At 41.7% G+C, this 20,532-nt stretch overlaps 1 protein-coding gene across 3 annotated transcripts in view; it reads right to left on the bottom strand.

The window, feature by feature from the left end:
* ARMC9 (armadillo repeat containing 9) overlaps nucleotides 1-20,532 on the bottom strand; it is a 152,913-nt gene that overhangs the window by 92,703 nt on the left and 39,678 nt on the right. For 2 of the 3 annotated variants that reach the window (XM_067466116.1, XM_067466114.1), the window contains exon 10: nucleotides 11,980-12,015. The exons of the other annotated variant lie outside the window; for it this stretch is intronic. In XM_067466116.1, coding sequence (XP_067322217.1) covers nucleotides 11,980-12,015 — 36 coding nt within the window. The remainder of the gene's footprint in view (nucleotides 1-11,979; nucleotides 12,016-20,532) is intronic. 3 annotated transcript variants of the gene reach the window in all.

The following is a 20,532-nucleotide window of genomic DNA, read 5'->3' on the forward strand; positions in this document are numbered from 1 at the left end:
CTCTGACCCCCCCCCTCACGACCCCCCCGGGGGTCCCGACCCTCAGATTGAGAAACACTGTCCTAGACTGTTTATATTTATACATGGCTATCATCATGTCTCCTCTCAGCCTTCTCTTCTGCAGACTAAACATGCTCAGCTCCTTAAGCCACTCCTCATAGGGCTTGTTCTTCAGAGCCTTGATCATTTTAGTCACTGTTAGAAGTATTGTAAAATGTGCAAAATTATATTGTTCATTGTATGTATTTGGTTATATTTGTGTAAGTAAGTTTGTGCTTTTAATTGCTGAAATGCTTGTGGTTTGGGTTTGGTCAATTGGGTGCAGGTGGATCTAATTACTGTTGTTATAATGGTTTGCATCTGCCTGCAGTCTTTGGGGTCTTGGTCTTGGATTAGGTTGGAGGTTTTTGTTTAAGGGTCTGATGTTTGATTTCTGAGTTTCCACTATGAAGCTTTAATAAAGCAAGCTTCTGCTGAAGAATTGTTATTTTTTTATTTGATATTACAACTCTGCTGACAGGTTATGGGCCCAGAACGCTGCATAATCCATGCGTCTGAGGTGATGTTTGTTTTTGAAATATGTGGTGGAACATTAAGAAGTTTTTTGAAGGCATTTTTGAGTCTTCTGCTCCTGGCTGCTTTGGTGAGCAGCGAGGTTTAAAGTGATAGCTTGCTGCTGAACACTAAACCTTGGAAGATTTGCCTTCAGAGAAATCAAGAAGATTTATGGCTTGCTATGTTGGAGAATTTGCCTTCTACGTGCCTGAGCAGCAAGGGCCAACTATGTTTGCTTTCCTGTCTTGCCTTGCACAAAAGGTTTTTTTCAGCAAATGTTTCTGCAGCCAAAAGAAGAAGCAAACAGTTTGTGAGTCAGACCCTGTGTTTGAATTCCAGATGATTACTGCAAAGTTTTGAAAGATATTGGACTGCTAGAAGCCAATTTTACTTGAAGAAGTGAATATAAATTGGCTGGGCTGAAACCCGGGTATACTGGGGGTCCTTTCTTTTTTGGTGCAGTAAGTTTTTGTTTCTGGAACTTTGGGACTTTAAAGTGAAATACCAAAATGGCTTTGCCGCCTCTTCAAGTTGGTTCACTCCCTTTTGATAAACTATCTGATAGTAACTGGCTCAGTTGGAGCATCAGATTTAAAGCTTATCTTGTTTCCCAGAATTTATGGGACATAATTGAGAATTTGCCAGCTCAACTAACTCCTGCGGATCAACAAAAAGATGAAAGAGCTTTGGCGCTTCTTCAGTTGTCTGTGTCAGATTCTTTGTTGGTTCACCTTCATAATATTCTTCATGCACAAACTGCGTGGAATCTGTTTAAAGATATGTTTCAAAGACAATCAAGTGGTTCAAAGATAATTCTTATGCGACAGCTGTTTAACCTCAAACATGAGGAGGGCACTCCAGTTCAAACTCATGTTACAAGAGTTGTGGCTCTTTTTTCGGAGTTGAGAGCAAGAGACATTATTTTTCCCCCTGAGCAACAAGCGTTAATCTTGATGGGATCTCTATCTCGCCCTTTTTATGCGTTTATGGACTCTCTTCATGAAATTCCAGACAGGGATCTCACGATACCTTTTATTTCAGGGAAAATTATGGAATTTGAAGCTCAACGCAAATTGAGAAGTTTTGCTTCTATGCAGAAGAGTTCAAGTTCTGGGACTGCTTCTAATGACACTGCTTGTGTTGCTAAGCCAAAGTCACAAATTGTGTGCTTTAAATGTAAAAAGAAAGGGCATTATGCTAAGAATTGCAAACAGAATCCAGGACAATGGAGAAACAAGCAAGTGGAGAGACCTAGTTCTTCAAAGGACTTACAGCATGCTTTCCTGGTGACCTCTAAGAAGGATACAATGAACTCTTTCATTATTGACTCAGGCTGTTCTCAGCATTTGGTGAAAACTATAGAACTGTTGACAAATGTGAGAGACTCTGATATAAACTTTATTTCTTTGGCAGATGATAGAAAAGTTAAAGTATTTTCTTGTGGTGATCTTTATATTGACAGTCTGAAATGTACTCTTGAGAATGTGTACTATGTACCAGAAATTATGTATAATATTCTCAGTGTCAACAAACTTTTAGATGAAGGTTTTGAGGTGTCTTTAAAGAAAGAAAAGTCTATGCTAATAGATCTTCAAGGTAATGAAGTGCAACTGAGACAAGAAAAGGGATTTTTTGTTTTAAAGTCTGCTACAAATGTGTCTGCTTGCATTAAGCAGATACCTGATAATCCCAGGCCATTACACGACAAATGTATTCATGAATTTCACAGGAAAATGGGTCATTTGTCATGGCAGTATCTAAGACAGACAGCTGAGTTGTGTGAGATTCCTATTCAAGGATGTAAGAATTTTCTAGATTGTGAAATTTGTGCAGCAGAAAATCTTAAGAAAGCTCCTATAGCAAAATACAGTGCTAGAGTTTCAAAAAGGATCTTAGAGCTTGTCCATATTGATGTATCTGGTCCTCATCCTACTTCTGTAGGCGGATCAAAATATTTTTTGATTTTGGTAGATGATTTTTCACGGTTGAAATTCACCTTCTTTTTAAGAACTAAAGGTGAAGTTTTTCAAAAAATTTCTGCTTGGCTGAAGCTAATGCAAACACAGTTTCCTGAGTACCCAGTACAAGCTTTTCAGAGTGATCGTGGTGCTGAGTTTATGTCCAAACAAATGCAAAATTTGCTTGAAAAGTTTGGCATAGTTCACAGGTTAACAAATCCTTACTCACCCAGTGAAAATGGGGTTGCAGAAAGGTGGATAGGTGTTGTAAAGGTTGTGGCTAGAAAAATGTTAAGAGATGCTAGTTTATCTGATGGATTGTGGGCTGAAGCCGTGGCAAACGCCACCTTTGTGCTCAATCGTTCTTTTTGCAAAAGTGTCAATAGTATTCCTTATGTGTTGTTTTTTGGAAAAACTCCTGATTTGAGTTCAATCAGAGTTTTTGGAAGTGACTCATATGTCTTAATTCCTTCTCAACAAAGACATAAAAAGGATTCTATTTGGAAGAAATTGAAATATCTAGGCCCTGCTTCTGAGTCAAAAGGTTGGAGATTTTGGTGTGGTAATAATAGGGTGTTAGTTTCTAAAAATGTGAAGTTCCAACAACACAGTGGTTGGGAAAGGATTCATTCAAATAAGGAAGTGTTTCTGCCTTTCAATACTACTCAAATGCACACACCACTAACCACACAGCCAACTACACAGCAAGTTTCACAGCGGCCTGCTACACAAGTGCAATCAGTTTCACAACAGACTGCACAGCAAAATATACAACCAAGCACATCTCAAGATACACAGTTTGGAACACAAGTGCAAGTGAAGCAAGAATCTGTTTCTAGTCAGTTACAAGGCAGTAGTCCTGTAATTAAAAGGACAGAACCTCAGAAGAGAAAAGCTGAAGCTGAATCTTCTAGTTCAGAAAGTACTAGCTCTAGTAATTCAGAAACTGATGAGACTGATGGAGGAGATAGTACTAGGACCATTCCTAGGCGCAGTTCTAGGACAACTAAGGGTATTCCTCCAAAGAGATACCATTGTGAAGTTGTGAAAATACAAGAACATGACTGGTCTGAACCTCAAAGTTATAAAGAGATGTTGAAAAGAGATGAGACTGAGAGAAATCTTTGGTTAAAAGCAATGCAAAGTGAATTTGATTCTTTGAAAGATTTGCAAGTCATGGAGAAGTCTAAAACAGTTGACAATGTAAAGGTTCTAAGTTGTCGTTGGGTTTATAGACGTAAACAAACAAAGGATGGTGGTTTTTTGTACAAAGCCAGGTTAGTTGCTAGAGGTTTTGAACAGATATATGGAGAAAATTTTAATGAGATATTTAGCCCCACAGTGTCTGGGGAAGCACTAAAAATAGCCCTTGCAATTGCCAGTAATAGGAATTTAAAAGTCAAACATTTTGATGTGAATGTATCTTCATGCAGACTTGGAGGAGAAAGTTTATATATCTGCTATCCCAGGTTTTGAATCTGACCTTCCTGAAGGGACTTATCTTCTTAAGAAAAGTCTTTATGGTCTTAAACAAAGTGCACGTAATTGGAACCTACATTTAGACAAAGTGTTGACAAAGTTGAATTTTGTTGCCAATAGTTTTGATCCTTGTTTGTACTCAAAAGGAAGTGGAGACACACAAATGTTTATTGTAATTTATGTGGATGATGTGTTATGTATTGGATCTGAGGAAAACATTCAGGAAGTATTTCAGAATTTAAGCAAAGTATTGAAAATCAAAAATCTTGGAGATGTTAATAGATATCTTGGCATAAATATTGCCAGAAATGAAAGTGGTTTTGAATTAAACCAAACTGACAAGATTTATGATCTTTTGAGAAGAACCAGAATGGAAAATGCAAACACTATTAATACACCCATGGCTCTTCAGTTTCTACAACATGTAGATGGAGAAGTATTTGATAACAATTTCATTTATCGTTCAGTTATTGGCTCTTTATTGTACATTGCAAACAACACAAGACCTGACATTTCTTTTTCTGTTGGTATCCTAAGTCAAAGGATTCAAAATCCCTCACATACAGACTGGGCTGGAGTAAAAAGAGTTCTGAGATATTTAAAACAAACTGCTGAAAAAGTTTTCAGAATTTGTCCAGATGACAAAAAGTCTTTAGAAATACATTGCGATAGTTCTTTCGCAAATCTAAAGGAAAATAAATCTGTTACTGGATTTGTAATAAAATATGCAAATACACCAGTATGCTGGAAGAGCAGAAAACAGAACATTGTAGCATTAAGTACTGGAGAAGCTGAATTCTCAGCGTTGTCTGATGCTTTGTCATCAGCAGAATGGCTAGAATCTTTGATTAAAAGTCTGAACATTGATTTAGAATTGCCAATACAAGTTTTTGTTGATTCTCAAACTTGCATCGCTTTGTGTAAAAATCAAAATATGAAAACGAAGTCTAGATACATTAATGTTAGATATTCAAATGTGCAACAATTTGTTAAGGACAAAAGAATTGTTCTCAATTATGTTCCTTCAGTTGAAAATGTTGCAGATATTTTGACGAAACCTCTTACTTGTGAAAAACATAACCAATTTTGTGAAAAATTGAATTTATGAATGTATAAATATGAACTAATATAATTTTGTGGAGGAGTGTTAGAAGTATTGTAAAATGTGCAAAATTATATTGTTCATTGTATGTATTTGGTTATATTTGTGTAAGTAAGTTTGTGCTTTTAATTGCTGAAATGCTTGTGGTTTGGGTTTGGTCAATTGGGTGCAGGTGGATCTAATTACTGTTGTTATAATGGTTTGCATCTGCCTGCAGTCTTTGGGGTCTTGGTCTTGGTCTTGGATTAGGTTGGAGGTTTTTGTTTAAGGGTCTGATGTTTGATTTCTGAGTTTCCACTATGAAGCTTTAATAAAGCAAGCTTCTGCTGAAGAATTGTTATTTTTTTATTTGATATTACAACTCTGCTGACAGTCACCCTCCTCTGGACACATTCCAGCTTGTCAACATCTCCCTTCAATTGTGGTGCCCAGAATTGGACACAATATTCCAGGTGTGGTATGACCAAGGCTGAATAGAGCATGGGTAGCATGACTTCCCTACATCTAGACACTATGCTCATATTTATGCAGACCAAAATCCCACTGGCGCTTTTTTTTGTGGCCACGTGACATTGTTGGCTCTTGTTTAACTTGTCCATGAGGACTTGAAGGTTTTTTTTGGTCAGCAGGTTCAGCAGCACAGCGTTTTAATCTGCTGTGGTACCGGGGGCTACAGGGGACTTACTGTATAATAAAATCCAAGATATAGGACCACATAGCCTTCCTCACCCCGCACCCTTCATACGTGTGAGAAAAAGCTAACAACATCCCCTCCCCACATTTTCTATCTTCCTAAATATTTGAATTCAAAGATCCTGCAGGGTCTCTTCTCCCCACCCCCAAGCCCCCTATTATCCCTTAAAGAATGCAATTACCCCAAGACATCAAAACGCCAGTATCCTTTGTCTCTTTTGAGACAACGGACTACGTTAAAATGACTTGGAGGTGTGCCCCAAAAGCAGAAAACTGAATCATTCTGTGCAAATTTTCCCACCATCCGTCTCAGTGATGTCAATGGGTGTCATTTATTCCTGGCATATTCATTGTCATCGTCTTTTTGTCACAATTATGTCGCCTTGCTTTGTGCGCTCCTTCCTGGCTTGCCTTCTCTTATAACGCAGGGCTTTTCATGGCGCTCCCGCAATCAGGGCCTATTGTTGAGGCTTTGGTAGGGGAAGACAAAAGGCATGAAATGCCAAGGGGGAGATCGGATTACTCCCTCCGACACACCATCCGGACGCATGGAGTTTTGCAAAGCCGCCCTATGTAATCCAAGGAGCATGGCTCTCACAAACCAAGGTGTGTATACACACACCTCTATAGGAATTCATTTCATATTATGCTTAAATCAAAGAGCGATGAGACATAATCGCCAATTAAAAGCCCTAGAGCCTTCAAACTCAAGTTTCTCCCCAACATAGGGATTACCTTCTCGGGCAGAGATGCCTTGCAGATGCATTGTGTGTTCTGTCGAAATCCCTTTGGCCTTTCATTCGTTTATCTCCATTTTTGGTGAATACTTTTGATTAATAGCGGCAATCCTTTTGTGTGGGCGAGACCCTTCCCATCCCTGCCCAACAACTAATTCCCACAATAAAAGAATGCAGATTTTAACTTTCTTAGGTAGTGCTGTGTCCTAAACATTTAAATAAAATCTTGAGAGGGAAAGAAAGGAAAGGAAAGGAAAGGAAAGGAAAGAAGGAAGGAAGAAAGAAAGAAAGAAAGAAAGAAAAAAAGCAAGAGGAAATGAAAGGAAAGAAAGAGGAAAGGAAAGGAAAGAAAGAGGAAAGGAAAGAAAAGGAAAGGAAGGAAGAGGAAAGGAAAGGAAAGAAAGAGGAAAGGAAAGGAAAGGAAAGGAAAGGAAAGGAAAGGAAGGAAGGGGAAAGGAAAGGAAAGGAAAGGAAAGAGGAAAGGAAAGGAAAGGAAAGGAAAGGAAAGGAAAGGAAAGGAAAGGAAGGAAGGAAGGAAGGAAGAAAGAAAGAAAGAAAGAAAGAAAGAAAGGAAGGAAGGAAGGAAGGAGAGGGAAGGAAAGAAAAAGCACCCATTGTATTACTGGGTTGCTGTAGATTTTTCAGGCTATATGGCCATGTTCCAGAAGCATTCCCTCCTGACGTTTCACCTGCATCTATGGCAGGCATTCTCAGAGGTTGTGAGATATATAAATTGGATTTATATATCTGTGGAATGTCCAGGGTGGGAGAAAGAGCTCTTGTCTGTTGGAGCTAGGTGGGAATGTTTCAATTGGCCACCTTGATTAGCATTTGATGGCCTGACATTTTTTAGGTGTGACTTGTTACTGCCTGGGGAAATCCTTAGTTGGTGAATTTTTGGTGAATACTTTTGATTAATAGAGGCAGTTCTTTTGTGTGAGTGAGACCCTTCCCATCCCTGATTAGCTGTCCCTGCTTGTGTCTTGTCTGGAGTTTCCCTATGTTTGAGTGTTGTTCTTTATTTGCTGTTATAATTCACTCCAGACAAAAATTGTTTAAAGCCACAGGTGAACCACATTGCCTGTGGCTTTAAACAATTCTTCTTCTGTGCATGAGGCAGGACATTGTTGACAAGCATTCAGGTGCGGACTTGTCTGTCTCACTCCACAGTCGCACAAGGTGGAGAATTCTTTTAGGTCGTGCCATTTTGCCAGGTTGTCTTTTTATCTGCCCACTCCGCTTCCGAGTCTGTTCAGGGACTTCCAAGTTGACCATTCTTGGTTTGCTCCAGGAGGAGGATCCTCATGGGGATCCATTCCAGTTGGAATTTCCTAGTTTAGCTGTCTTTTCTGATCAGTCTTGTCTTCTCACGATATGTCCAAAGTACGAGAGTCTCAGTCATTTTGGCTTCCAGGGAGAATTTAGCCTTGAGTCTCAGTCATTTTGGCTTCTAGGGAGAATTCACCTGTGGAACTCACTCCTGCGGGAAATTAGGTCATCAACTTCCCTCCTCTCCTTCAGGAAGAAAGTAAAGACAGGACTGTGGGACCAGGCCTTTGGGCAATCTGACAACTAGATAAGGACAATCAGACGATTAGGACTGACAGGACTGACAAAGTGGAATTGGAAACTGGACTATGAGATGGCGAACGCTGACCGTTAATGAGGTGTAATTGGTTTTTAGTGGTTTTAATGGCTTTATTGGTTTTATTGTTATATGCAGAAACTGTTTGTTAACTGTTAATTGCTGGTAGATTGTTTTATACTACTGTTATGTGATGTCGGCATCGAATTGTGCCTTTGTAAGCTGCCCTGAGTCCCCTCCAGGGTGAGAAGGGCGGAATAGAAGTAACCGAAATAAGAAATAAATAAATTGATTTGCTCTGGGACCCAGTCATATGTTTTTTTAGGAATACATGGTATCTATGGGACTAACCAACAAAAGTCAGGCATGCATGAGTTCCCCGTAAATATCCTGCTCCTATTTTATTTTATTACAGCCTTTTAATTGTCTTATCTTTTACATGTGGCCCGTCAATTGTTATTGTTACTGTGATTGTGCTTATTAGAATGTTATTTTATGACTGCCTTTATTTTGCTTATATAATTTTGATGATGTTGCTGTTGTTTGTTGTTTATGCTTTGATTTTATTGCTGTAATATGTTGTCTGGGCTTGGCCCCAAGTAAGCTGCTCTGAGTCTCCACTGGGGAGATGGTGGCAGGGTATATATAAAGGTTATTATTATTATTATTATTATTATTATTATTATTATTATTATTATGCACATTTTTGGACCTCTCCATGCCTTCAATGTCACTTTCGATCCACTGTGATTGCAGAAATAACCACCGTGCACAAGCAGACATAATACGAAATACACAATGGGGTGCAAAACGTGGCTATTCAGTAGGTAAGTATGGTGTACTAGGTGAGTATAGATTGATACATGCAAGCCTGACCAAGGATCTTATCCTGTTTTCCCCCCTAAAACTGCATAGACAGCTGGTGGCAATGTGTAGGAAAAAATAGTGAATTGATTATATAAAGGGGTCTCTTGGATGCAATTGTGCTGTTTTTAGGAGGGAGGCTTGGACAGCTCTAAACAGAAGTGCACCTTTTTTTGAAAGGCAGGTCTGTTTCCGTTCCCAGGCTGCGGTTTTGCCGTCGGCTTGGCCAGCCAATATCCTCTCTCCCTTGCAAAGAATGCACTGGCTGTGGGCAATCTGGAACTCTCACAAAGTCCTCTTGGCGACGATGTCTGCATGCAAATAGCCATCTGGGCTGCAGACTTGCAAATGGCATTCAGCTCACATGCATCATATGTAGATAGTGCTAGACCAGGCACAGGCAAACTTCAACGCTCCAGATGTTTTGGACTTCAACTCCCACCATTCCTAACAGCCGGTAGGCTGTTAGGAATGGTGGGAGTTGAAGTCCAAAACACCTGGAGGGTCGAAGTTTGCCCATACCTGTGCTAGACTTAGGTGGAGATATGACACTCCTAAGCTGACAACCATGTATTTAATTCTTTCGAATACCCTTTCCAAAGCCAAGGGCAGAATAATGCCTATGATGAATGACAGGCCCTGCCTGCAGGCTCATATCTCTGGGACAAAGACAGATGAGGGAGGAAATGGGCCAAGATGGGCACGAAAGGAATGATAAACAGGGCCATTATCTTGGTAGATCCACTACAAGTTAACCTTCTAGGCCATGCAATCCATCTCTGGAACATTCCTCCAAAACATGTCAGGGCAGGTTCAACCGGTACTTGTCTCAGTATGTGACAAAGCGGGGATCGGTACCATTTACTATGCTGAAATCCATCCATGAGCCGCCATGCTCTTATGATATACCTACGGACTAAAAAGGCCCAGAGATTGCTTCTCTTGAATGAAACACATTGGCTCAGAACTCATGCTTTTCTCTATTTCCATCCCCAAACCTTTCTGAGGTTTCAAAATGTATAGGGGTGCTAAGAGCCCATGGCCAACATGAATTCTCCCCCCTGTTATAATGAAATATAATGTATTTTCTCTCTTCTAAGACTTCAGGCGATGAACAAATGTCCCCCAACGCATTGCAGCGTATATAAGAGCCCAGAAAGCAGTGCTTCCTAATGCAAATCCTCAGCACAGTACTCATGTTAATATATATTCTTGCAAATGCATACAAACCTTATGATTCAATGCAAATAGAATGATTTAATTCTCCCCAAGACCCCTCCCTCCCTACCCTTTCCTCCCCTTCCTCTTCTCTTTTGGAGGCAGAAAGTGAAGGAAAGACAGGAGCCCAAAAGGTCAAGATGAGATGGTGGACGACAGAGAAAAGTGTATCCATGAGACCCTGTATTGCCTACTCCTGATATAGAATCCTAGAATCCTAGAGCTGGAAGAGACCTCCAAGGGCCATCCAGTCCAACCCCCTGCCATGCAGGAAAAATCACTCCCAATAAACGGCCTCTGCAGAAAAGCTTCCAGAAAAGGAGACTCCACCACACACCACCCCAGGAGGAAAGGAGGAAGGAAAAAGAGAAGGAAGGAAGAGACGGACAGAAGGAAGGAAGAGATGAAGGGGATGGAAGGAGGGAGGAAAGAGAGAAGGAAGGAAGGAGGGAGGGAAGAGGGAAGGAAGGAAGAGACCAAAGGGTGGAAGGGAAGGAAGAAGGGAGAAAGAGGGCAGTAAAGAAGCAAGAGAAGAAGGAAGGAAAGAGAGAAGGAAGAGAAGTACAGAAGGAAGGGATGAAGGGGAGGAAGGAAGGAAGGTGAGAGAGAGGGGGGGAAGGAGGGAGTGAGGTAGGAAAGAGGAAAGAGGGAAGGAAGGAAGGAAAGAGGGAAGGGACCAAAGGGTGGAAAGGAAGGAAGGAGGAAGAAAGAGGGCAGTAAGGAAGCAAGAGAAGAAGGAAGGAAAGAGAGAAGGAAGGAAGAGAAGTACAGAAGGGAGGGAAGTAGGAAAGACGGAAGGGACCAAAAGGTGGAAGGGAAGGAAGGGGGGAGAAAGAGGGCAGTAAGGAAGGGAAGAAGGAAGGAAAGAGAGAAAGAAGGAAGGAAAGCAAAGGATGGTGAGAGAGAGGAGGGCCTGAGACAAGAGCCCAAGGGGCCTGGGTTAACCCATACTTGATCTAGAGCAGTGGCTCTCATCCTGGGGTCCCCAGATGTTTTTGGCCTCCAACTCCCAGAAATCCTAACAATTGGTAAACTGGCTAGGATTTCTGGGAGTTGTAGGCCGAAAACATCTGGGGACCCCAGGTTGAGAACCACTGATCTAGAGCAAACTTTCCCAACATGACAAACTAACTATTGATGGAGTTTCAGGGGGTTAACCTGACATGAGGTGAGTTGTAGTTCACCCACAACATCATTCTATAAAATTTAAAAATGCCCTTTTCACATAACCTGGGCAACGCCGGGTACCCAAGCTAGTAGATAAATTAGATTCTGATCCCATTGCCACAACTACGTAACTGTGCTTAAATATGTGAGTTGTAACATTATACCCCATCTATGCATCTAAAGAATTAATATCCACTGATTTTTCAATGTGTACTATCATTTCAATACAAAAACATATAAGGCAACATTCAAGAAGAGGCATTCACTTGACATGTAAAGGAGAAGCCTTATTTAAAGACAGCACCCGCTACAAAATAGGCATGCATTGCCCTCTAAGCACAGAAATACAAAAGGAAAACCTGTAGGTACATTCATTCACAAATTAAAGCAGATTTTGCATGTTTAATGGATTTGACAGCCTAATTCCTTAATGCTTTTTATTGGCTGGGAGGCCTAGTTCTGTGTTTTCCCATGCAAGCATTCCAAGCTGCCATATATTTTGCCATACAACAGCAAATAGAGGAAGGAGTGCTGCTAACAAGCAGGAATGGATGACAGAGAACGTGAAAGGGTGCACAAGACGAGTGAAGACGAAAAAGAAGAAAAGATGTAGGAACTTACATATCCATCATCAGAGGGGCTCATACAGCAATATCCCTTTTGGGGCAAACATTAAAATAGAAGAGATGGAGGAAAGAGTTAAGAGAAGTCACACAGAAAGAGATGGTCAGCAATTTAAAGAGAAAGGTAACAGGTACACAATCAAAAAAAAGCACAATCAAAGTATCCCTAACAGATGGCAATCCAGCCTGTTTAAAAGTTTCCAAGGAAGGAGCTTCCACCACAGTGAGGCAGAGAGTTCCACTGTTGAACAGCTCTTATGGTCAGGAAGTTCTTCCTAATGTTCAGGTGGAATTTTCTCTTCTGTGATTTGAATCCATTGCTCCGAGTCCTAGTTTCCAGGGCGGCAGAAAACAAACCTTTTCCCTCTTCCTTATGACACCCTTTTACATATTTATACATGGCTATAATGTCTCCTCCCAACCTTAACTTCTGCAGGGTTGCTTCTGAAGACTGTTCAGAAACTCCAACTAGTCCAACAGTCGGTGGCCAGATTACTCACTGGAGTGACTTACAGAGAGCATACCACCCTCCTGCTTCGTCAGCTCCACTGGATGCTGGTCCACTTCCGAGCACAATTCAAAGTGTTGGTCTTGAACTATAAAGCCCTAAATGGTTCCAGACCAGTTTACTTGTCCAAACGTATCTCCCTCTATGATCCACGTCAGAGTTTATGATCATCGGGGGAGGCCCTGCTTTCGATCCCACCACCCTCGCAAGCGTGATTGGCAGGGACGAGAGTTCTTTAAATGAGCAGTTTAAATGATCCAGTTCTTTAAATGACAATATCATGGTTTGCTTCTTGGATTTTTTTTGGGGGGGGGGGAATGTTATTTTCAAGGTATGGATGGTTGAATCTGTGGATATGGATAAATTTCTGTAGTTAGATTAAATGTTTTTGGGGAAGAGTGTTGCAATTTATTTGAAAGAAAAATAAAAATATTTTGGTGGGTGATTATTTGTTGGTGGGGAGCAATCTGGAGAATGCAGAGGGATCCCAGGCCGTGTTTTGCTCACTCACAAATGACATGGAGGCATGTCTCACCAAACTAGATGGGAAGTGTGCAGCGCATCACAGCCTCACTCACAGTGCCTTCTGCTGTTGCCCACTTTCCTGTACTGAAACCCTTATTGACTCAGAGATATGTCATCATCATGCAGGAAAAGTTCAACACAGCCTTCCTTCCCTGAATTCTAAAAATCAAAATGCCAGGAGGGGAGGTTTCCTTTCTCTATTATCTGAAGCCTAACAGCAACAGAAATGTTTTGCTGTGTCTCTTAGGGTCAGTTGTGGTCCAGGCCAAGTACTTCTGGTGCTCTCTGTGGCTAGATGTTCAAAGGGAGAGAGTTGCTCTCTGGATCCCACAGCTGTGACCCTAAGAAGAGCCAGGCGGCAACCTTCCTTACATGTCTTCCCAACCTTGATTTTTAGCCCAATGGTTCATGCTTCTCCATTGTCTGGCAGCTTCCTTATCTCTGGCTGCCCCAGACTTGTATCCCTTCTCCCCACAGCTCTACTACCCAGAATCCTAACTATATGTGCTGCTCCACATAAAGATCTACCCCAGCTATCCCTTGGTATCTTAACTGTTCTACAGCATTGAGAGTAACTATGGCAAAGAAGGAAAGAGACAGGCTACATGGGAAAGAGAATTTTTGTCCATGTCAGGAGCAACTTGAGAAACTGCAAGTCACTTCTAGTGTGAGAGAATTGGCTGTCTGCAAGGACATTGCCCAGAGGACGCCCGGATGTTTTACCATCCTGTGGGAGGCTTCTCTCATGTCCTTGCATGGGAAGCTGGAGCTGACAGAGAGGAGCTCACCCCACTCCCCGGATTCAAACCGCCGACCTTTTGATCAGCAGTCCTGTCGGCACAAGGGTTAACCCATTGCACCACTGGATGCTCCTTTGGGAAAGAGATGACCATAAGCCATGTGATGGCAAACATTCAGCACCAGTGAGAATGTACTAAAGAGGCGGCCTCAAAAGTCTACTCCTTGAAAGAGTTTGGGGCAAATAAATGGGAGCTGCCAGGTACTAAGGAAGGATCCTGCATCAAAAGATGCAAAAACTATTCCACCAACAGGTTGTTGTAGGTTTTTTCGAGCTATATGGCCATGTTCTAGAGGCATTGTTTCCTGATGTTTCGCCTGCATCTATGGCAAGCATCCTCAGAGGTAGTGAGGACCTCACTACCTCTGAGGATGCTTGCCATAGATGCAGGCAAAACGTCAAGGGACAATGCCTCTAGAACATGGCCATATAGCCCGAAAAAACCTACAACAACCCAGTGATTCCGGCCATGAAAGCCTTCGACAATACATTATCCCACCGACCTCTGCACAGTCAAAGCACTGAGTCCTCATATCAAGAGAAATGTGGCCTAGCCATGTTTAAATATCTTAAAGGGTATCATATCAAGGAGAAGGCAAGCTTCTTTTCTGGAACAGGACACATTGAAGCAATGGATTCAAATGCTAGGAAAAGAGATTCCACCTAAACATTAGGAAGAGCTTCACAGATCTGTTTACCAATTGAATTTGCTACTTCCTGGGAATCAGGTGGAGTCTCCTTCTCTGGAGGTTTCTAAGTAAAAGTTCGATGGACCTCTGTCAAGGATGCTTTGATGGCACTTTTCCTGTATGACGGAGGAGGTTGGACTGGATGGCCCTTGGGGTCCTTTCCAATTCTAGGATTCTATCAAAACAAACAACTAAATAAACACTGCAACTCCAAATAAGAATTCTGCACCCTCAAATGAATGTTTTATTTTGCTCAGTTAAGAGGTCTCCCTTCCAATCATAGGTGCCTAAATACCTTTATACTGATAATCTCAATGCATTGTCGAAGGATCTCATGGCTGGAATCACTGGGTTGTTGTAGGCTTTTCGGGCTATGTGGCTATGTTCTAGAAGCATTCTCTCCTGATGTTTCGCCTGCATCTATGGCAAGCATCCTCAGAGGTTGTGAGGTCCTCACAATCTCGAAGGATGCTTGCCAAAGATGCAGGCGTAACATCAGGAGAGAATGCTTCTAGAACATGGCCACATAGCCTGAGAAACCTACAACAACCCAATCTCAATGGGCTTCCTATCTCAAAGAGCACAGAAAGGGTGGGAAGGGTCTTCCTAGCCTCGGGGATCACACCGCATCACACAAGATATGCCACACATGGCACACACATTTCTGATAACAAGGTGCAGTAACACATGGCAAAGTTCGAAGTCCGAGACTCACAGCTTTCGACTATTCTCCTTGATATCAAAGTTCTAACTATTGGGCTTCTAAGGAAAGGGCAGATAAAGTAAGTGGCCCATATCTACAGTCTTCCGTTGAGTTATGAAACTATAATGAGCTACAATTATTTTCTATTTGTTTTGTAAATGACGAAGGGAACACCAGCACATTCTAGACATCTTTCTATGTCCAAATTAAAAAGTACATGCAGGAAAATTATAAGGAGGGATCAAACACCAAAACAACACAAAATATTATGTGGCTGCGCTGAGTTGTGAAAACAAAGGAAGCTAAGCCCAAAATAATACCTGCAGTAAGGTGCAGCAAGAGAATGTGTTTGCTTGAGTAAGCGCTATCGGTTTCACCACACCTGTATCCAACCTTTCTTTTCCAAAAGGTTATCCAATACCACAAAGTCTCAGTCAGCTGAGCTTCAACAGCAGAAACGACAACAGACCTGTCTTCATACACTCTGAGCTAAAATAGATGCATAGTAAAATGTGCATATGGATCTCTACAAAGACTATACATTCTCTTATTTTTGCGTATTTTCCCAGCCATTTTTACTGTATTTTTACATAAGACATATCACAGAAAGGATGAGCAAAGAGATGTGTAGTACATCCCAATCACTGAAACACTCTTGAAAGCTGCATCCAGAGAAATATCCTAACAACCTTCTTAAATGTTTGCTGTTTCCCTCTCCTGTGGACACATATTTCCAGTTTGGCCCACCACAACATTCTCTTCTCGTCTCTTCTCTTCCCCTTTCCTTTTGAATTTTAAGTCTTATCTAAGCATAATGACTGTAACAACGTCACCAGTTGTAGGGACGTTACTGATTTGTCAGTCTCCTACAATTTGTAATGAATCTACAAATTCGATAACACAGCCACTAGCCTGTAATATTTTGTTTATCTTCCTTTGATGTGTAACGTGGCTTGACTTGAAAGTATACGAAACAGAGGCTTGGATTTAAGAGAAACTGTAATAAGTTTATTGAAGTATAGAAGCTTAATGGTTTCAATGTTTCTTAACTCCCAGAGGTACGTTCCTTTAGTGGTTACATTTATAATCTTTCATAAAACAACTCTTAAGAGGACTGTTCTTTCCACTAGACAGGTTTTAAACTTATTTCCTTCAAAATGTGTTTCTTTACTTAACAGATCACTCCAGGTACTGGCCTATTCTTTCCCTCTGTTATCTCTGTTACAGTAAAGATTCTTACAAGGGTTCTCTTCCCTTTTTCTTTTTCCCAAACTCTAACTACTAATCTAAATAAGGCAACTTGGCCTATCTAAACCACACAGGTTAAAAGCCTAAACCTTCCTGATTCTCCACACGGTAGAACCAGCTTTCCCTGCGGTTCTCTGATCACAGACTGCTTATTTAAAATGCCTGCTCTTGCCAAGTGGCAGTTGGCTCCTCCCCTTTTACCATGGCAACCCATCTCAGAGTGAGCTGTCCTGGCTACCATTCCCCAGTTATGCTATTTTAAATACTTACCCCTTTAAACACCTACTTATAATTATACATGACTGTAGGTTAAAATTCACACTTCACCACAATGACATACTTAAATTCATTTGCAACCCATGGAATGCTACTCTTTAACCTTTCCACGCAGATGAGTCTCCAAGTAAAATACAAAAACCTAACAGAACACCTTTGGATTAACCGGAGACAAGTATCACTGGGAAATATCCTCTCAAGACTTAAAACAAAAATCCAAAAGCTGGACTGTAGCACAGCTGGTTAATCTCCAGCTGCAATAGATCACTGCCGACCGGAAGGCGACAGGTTCGATGCTTGAGTCGGATTGAGCACCCAACTGTTAAGCCTAGCTTATTGTTCACCTAAGCAGTTTGAAAACAGCTGAGCTGTGGGTAGAGAAATTAGGAACCGCAAAAGCGGAGAGGTATTTTATGACACCATAAAAATGCCAGCAGTCAAAGAGCAAGGAGGAAATAAGATCAAACGACTTGGAATCATAGTGGCTGAAGCGACAACAACCTCCTGAAGCTGGAATCGAGCAATAACCTCCAGGCACCAAAGTGGAAATGCCAAAAATACTTCTATCTGTCTGTCTAGAAAAACAGCATTGAACGCTTGCCGTGTACGTGTGCATTGTGATCCACCCTGAGTCCCCTTCAAGCTGAGAAGGGCGGAATATAAATACTGTAAATAAATAAATAAACTCTAAACTATTAGGGAGATAAATAAGCAAGAATTCATGTTGGTCCAGAACCCAAAGTCAGGTCCCAAGAATGGTGTTCCCAGTCATAGAATCATAGAATCATTAAGTTAGATGAGACCTCGTGGGCCATCCAATCCAACCCCATTCTGCCAAGAAGCAGGAAAATCACATTCAAGGCACCCCTGACAGATGGCCATCCAGCCTCTGCTTAAAAGCTTCCAAAGAAGGGGCCTCTTCCTAATGTTCAGATGGAATCTCCTTTCTTGTAGTTTGAAGCCATTGTTCCATTGCGTCCTAGTCTCCAGGGCAGCAGAAAACAAGCTTGCTCCCTCCTCCTCCCTATGACTTCCTCTCACATATTTATACATGGCTATCATGTCTCCTCTCAACCTTCTCTTTTTCAGGCTAAACATGCCCAGGTCTTTAAGCTGCTCCTCATAGAGCTTGTTCTCCAGACCCTTGATCATTTGAGTCACCTTTCTCTGGACACATTCCAGCTTGTCAACATCTTCCTTCAATTGTGGTGCCCAGAACTGGACACAGTATTCTAGGTGTGGCCTAATCAAGGTAGAATAGAGGGGTAGCATGACTTCCTGGATCTAGACACTATACTCCTATTGATGCAGGCCAAAATCCCATTGGCTTTTTTTCCTGCCACATCACATTGTTGGCTTGTGTTTACCTTCCTGTCCATGAGGACTCCAGGATATTTTCCACACGTCCTGCTCTCAAGTCAGGCATCGTCCCCCATTCTGTATCTTTGCATTTCATTTTTTCTGCCTACATGGAGTATCTTGCATTTATCCCCATTGAACTTCACTGTGTTAGTTTTAGCCAATTGTCTCTCTAATCTGTTAAGTCCTATGAAGAACAACTTAGGGGATGGAGAAAGTTTCACTTGGAGAAAACTGATAGGTGAAAGAATGTCATGCAGAAGACAGAAAGGGTTCCAGGGACTAAAGTAAGAACCAATGGATTCTAGTTCCAAGAACAGTGGTTGCGCCTAGATATTAGGAAGAACTTCCTGATTGTAAAAATTGCTTAAAAATGGAATAAACTGCATAAAGGAGTGGAGGACTCGCTTTCTTTGGATGTCTTTAAATACATTTAAAGATTGATGTATTTCAGACTGGCTTTATCCTTTTCTGTTGTACCTGGTTTTCTACCTAAAAACTGGAACCATGGTGGCGCAATGGGTTAAAACCCTTGTGCTGACTGAACTGCTGATCTGAAGGTCAGTGGTTGAAATCTGCGAGAGGGGGTGAGCTCCTGTCTGTCAGCTCCATCTTCCCTTGAAGGGACATTAGAGAAGCCACTCATAGGATGGTAATACATCCGAATGTCCCCTGGACAATGCCTCTGCAGAAGGTGAATTCTCACCAGAAGCAACTTGGAGTTTCTCAAGTCACTTCTAACACGATTAAACAAAAATCTAAAAACCCTAACCTTAACCCTGACCATCCTCAAATCTGGACTCATGCAGCCCATTCTACTAACCTTTTTCAACTGATATGCACTTACTGCCTATTACAGGGAAAACCAGCTGATCCCCAACCCATCTAAAACACAGACATGTGCTTTTCATCTCAAGAACAGACAAGCATCCCGAGCTCTGAAGATCACCTGGGAAGGAATCCCACTGGAGCATTGCAGTGCACCCAAATACCTGGGAGTCACTCTGGACCGTGCTCTGACCTACAAGAAGCACTGCCTGAATATCAAGCAAAAAGTGGGTGCTAGAAACAATATCATACAAAAGCTGACTGGCACAACCTGGGGATCACAACCAGACACAGTAAAGACATCTGCCCTTGCGCTATGCTACTCTGCTGCTGAGTACACATGCCCATTGTGGAACACATCTCACTACACTAAAACAGTAGATGTGGCTCTTAATGAGACATGGCGCATTATCACAGGGTGTCTGCACCCTGTATCGCACCCTGTAGCCAGTATCGCACCACCTGACATCTGCCAGGAAGTAGCAGCCAATAGTGAAAGGACCAAGGCAGAGACATCTCCAGCTCATCCCCTGTTTGGGGATCAGCCAGCATGTCAACGACTTAAATCAAGAAATGGTTTTCTAAGATCTACATAGACACTCGCTGGAACACCTTAGCAAGCGAGAGTCCAAAAGTGGCAGGCTCAAACCCAGAACCTCAATCAATGGCTGATACCCAATGAGGGACTCCACCCTGGGCACAAAGAAGACGGGGCGACTTGGAAGGCGCTGAACAGACTGCGCTCTGGCACCACGAGATGCAGAGCCAACCTTCAGAAATGGGGCCACAAAGTGGAATCCACAACATGCGAGTGTGGAGAAGAGCAAACCACTGAATACCTGCTGCAATGCAACCTGAGCCCTGCCACATGCACAATGAAGGACCTCCTTGTGGCAACACCAGAAGCACTCCGAGTGGCCAGATACTGGTCAGAGGACATTGTATCAACTACCAGACTCGCAAATTTTGTATTTTGTCTGTTTATTTGTTTGTTTTGTTCTGTTAGAAATGTAATATAATTGACTGGTTGCCCTGACACGACAAATAAATAAATAAAATAACTGATATGCAGACTAGGTACTGTGTTATTTCTGGACAGAAATGCAAAGTATTGAATTTTCCCTAATAAAGACTTCGAGGTCACTTGGACATTGGTCCGCTCCTTCAGGGAACCTACTATAACCATTTTCCCAATCTGGTACTTTTCAAGCCTGTGAAATCCCTGAGAAGTTAAACACTGAACTTTGAACTTCTTTAAATTAGCAATTCCACAGGTAAACATCACAAAGCTGTATTTTCTTTGAAGGTAAAGTATTGCCTTGTTCTTTAACAGCCACCTGATTCATCGGTGCATGACAAACAGGTGTCTGTGAAAATTACAACAAAGGCATGCCCTTCCCAGGGTCTTTGCATTTTCTGCTAAAGAGGAATTTGTTGTTTGTCCAACTGATGACTACTACACAACTGGAATTTGAAACATTTTCTATAAACAGAACGCATTGGCAAAAAGCAACGGTTCAAGAATGGCCCTTTCACATTCCTTTCAGCAAAAGATTTTTAAAGTTTCAGCATAGATATGGGAGTAACGCGGGTCTGACCTTCCTTTTGTCTCTATC

Source organism: Anolis sagrei, chromosome 3 (genome assembly GCF_037176765.1).
Source record: "Anolis sagrei isolate rAnoSag1 chromosome 3, rAnoSag1.mat, whole genome shotgun sequence".
NCBI lineage: Eukaryota > Metazoa > Chordata > Lepidosauria > Squamata > Dactyloidae > Anolis > Anolis sagrei.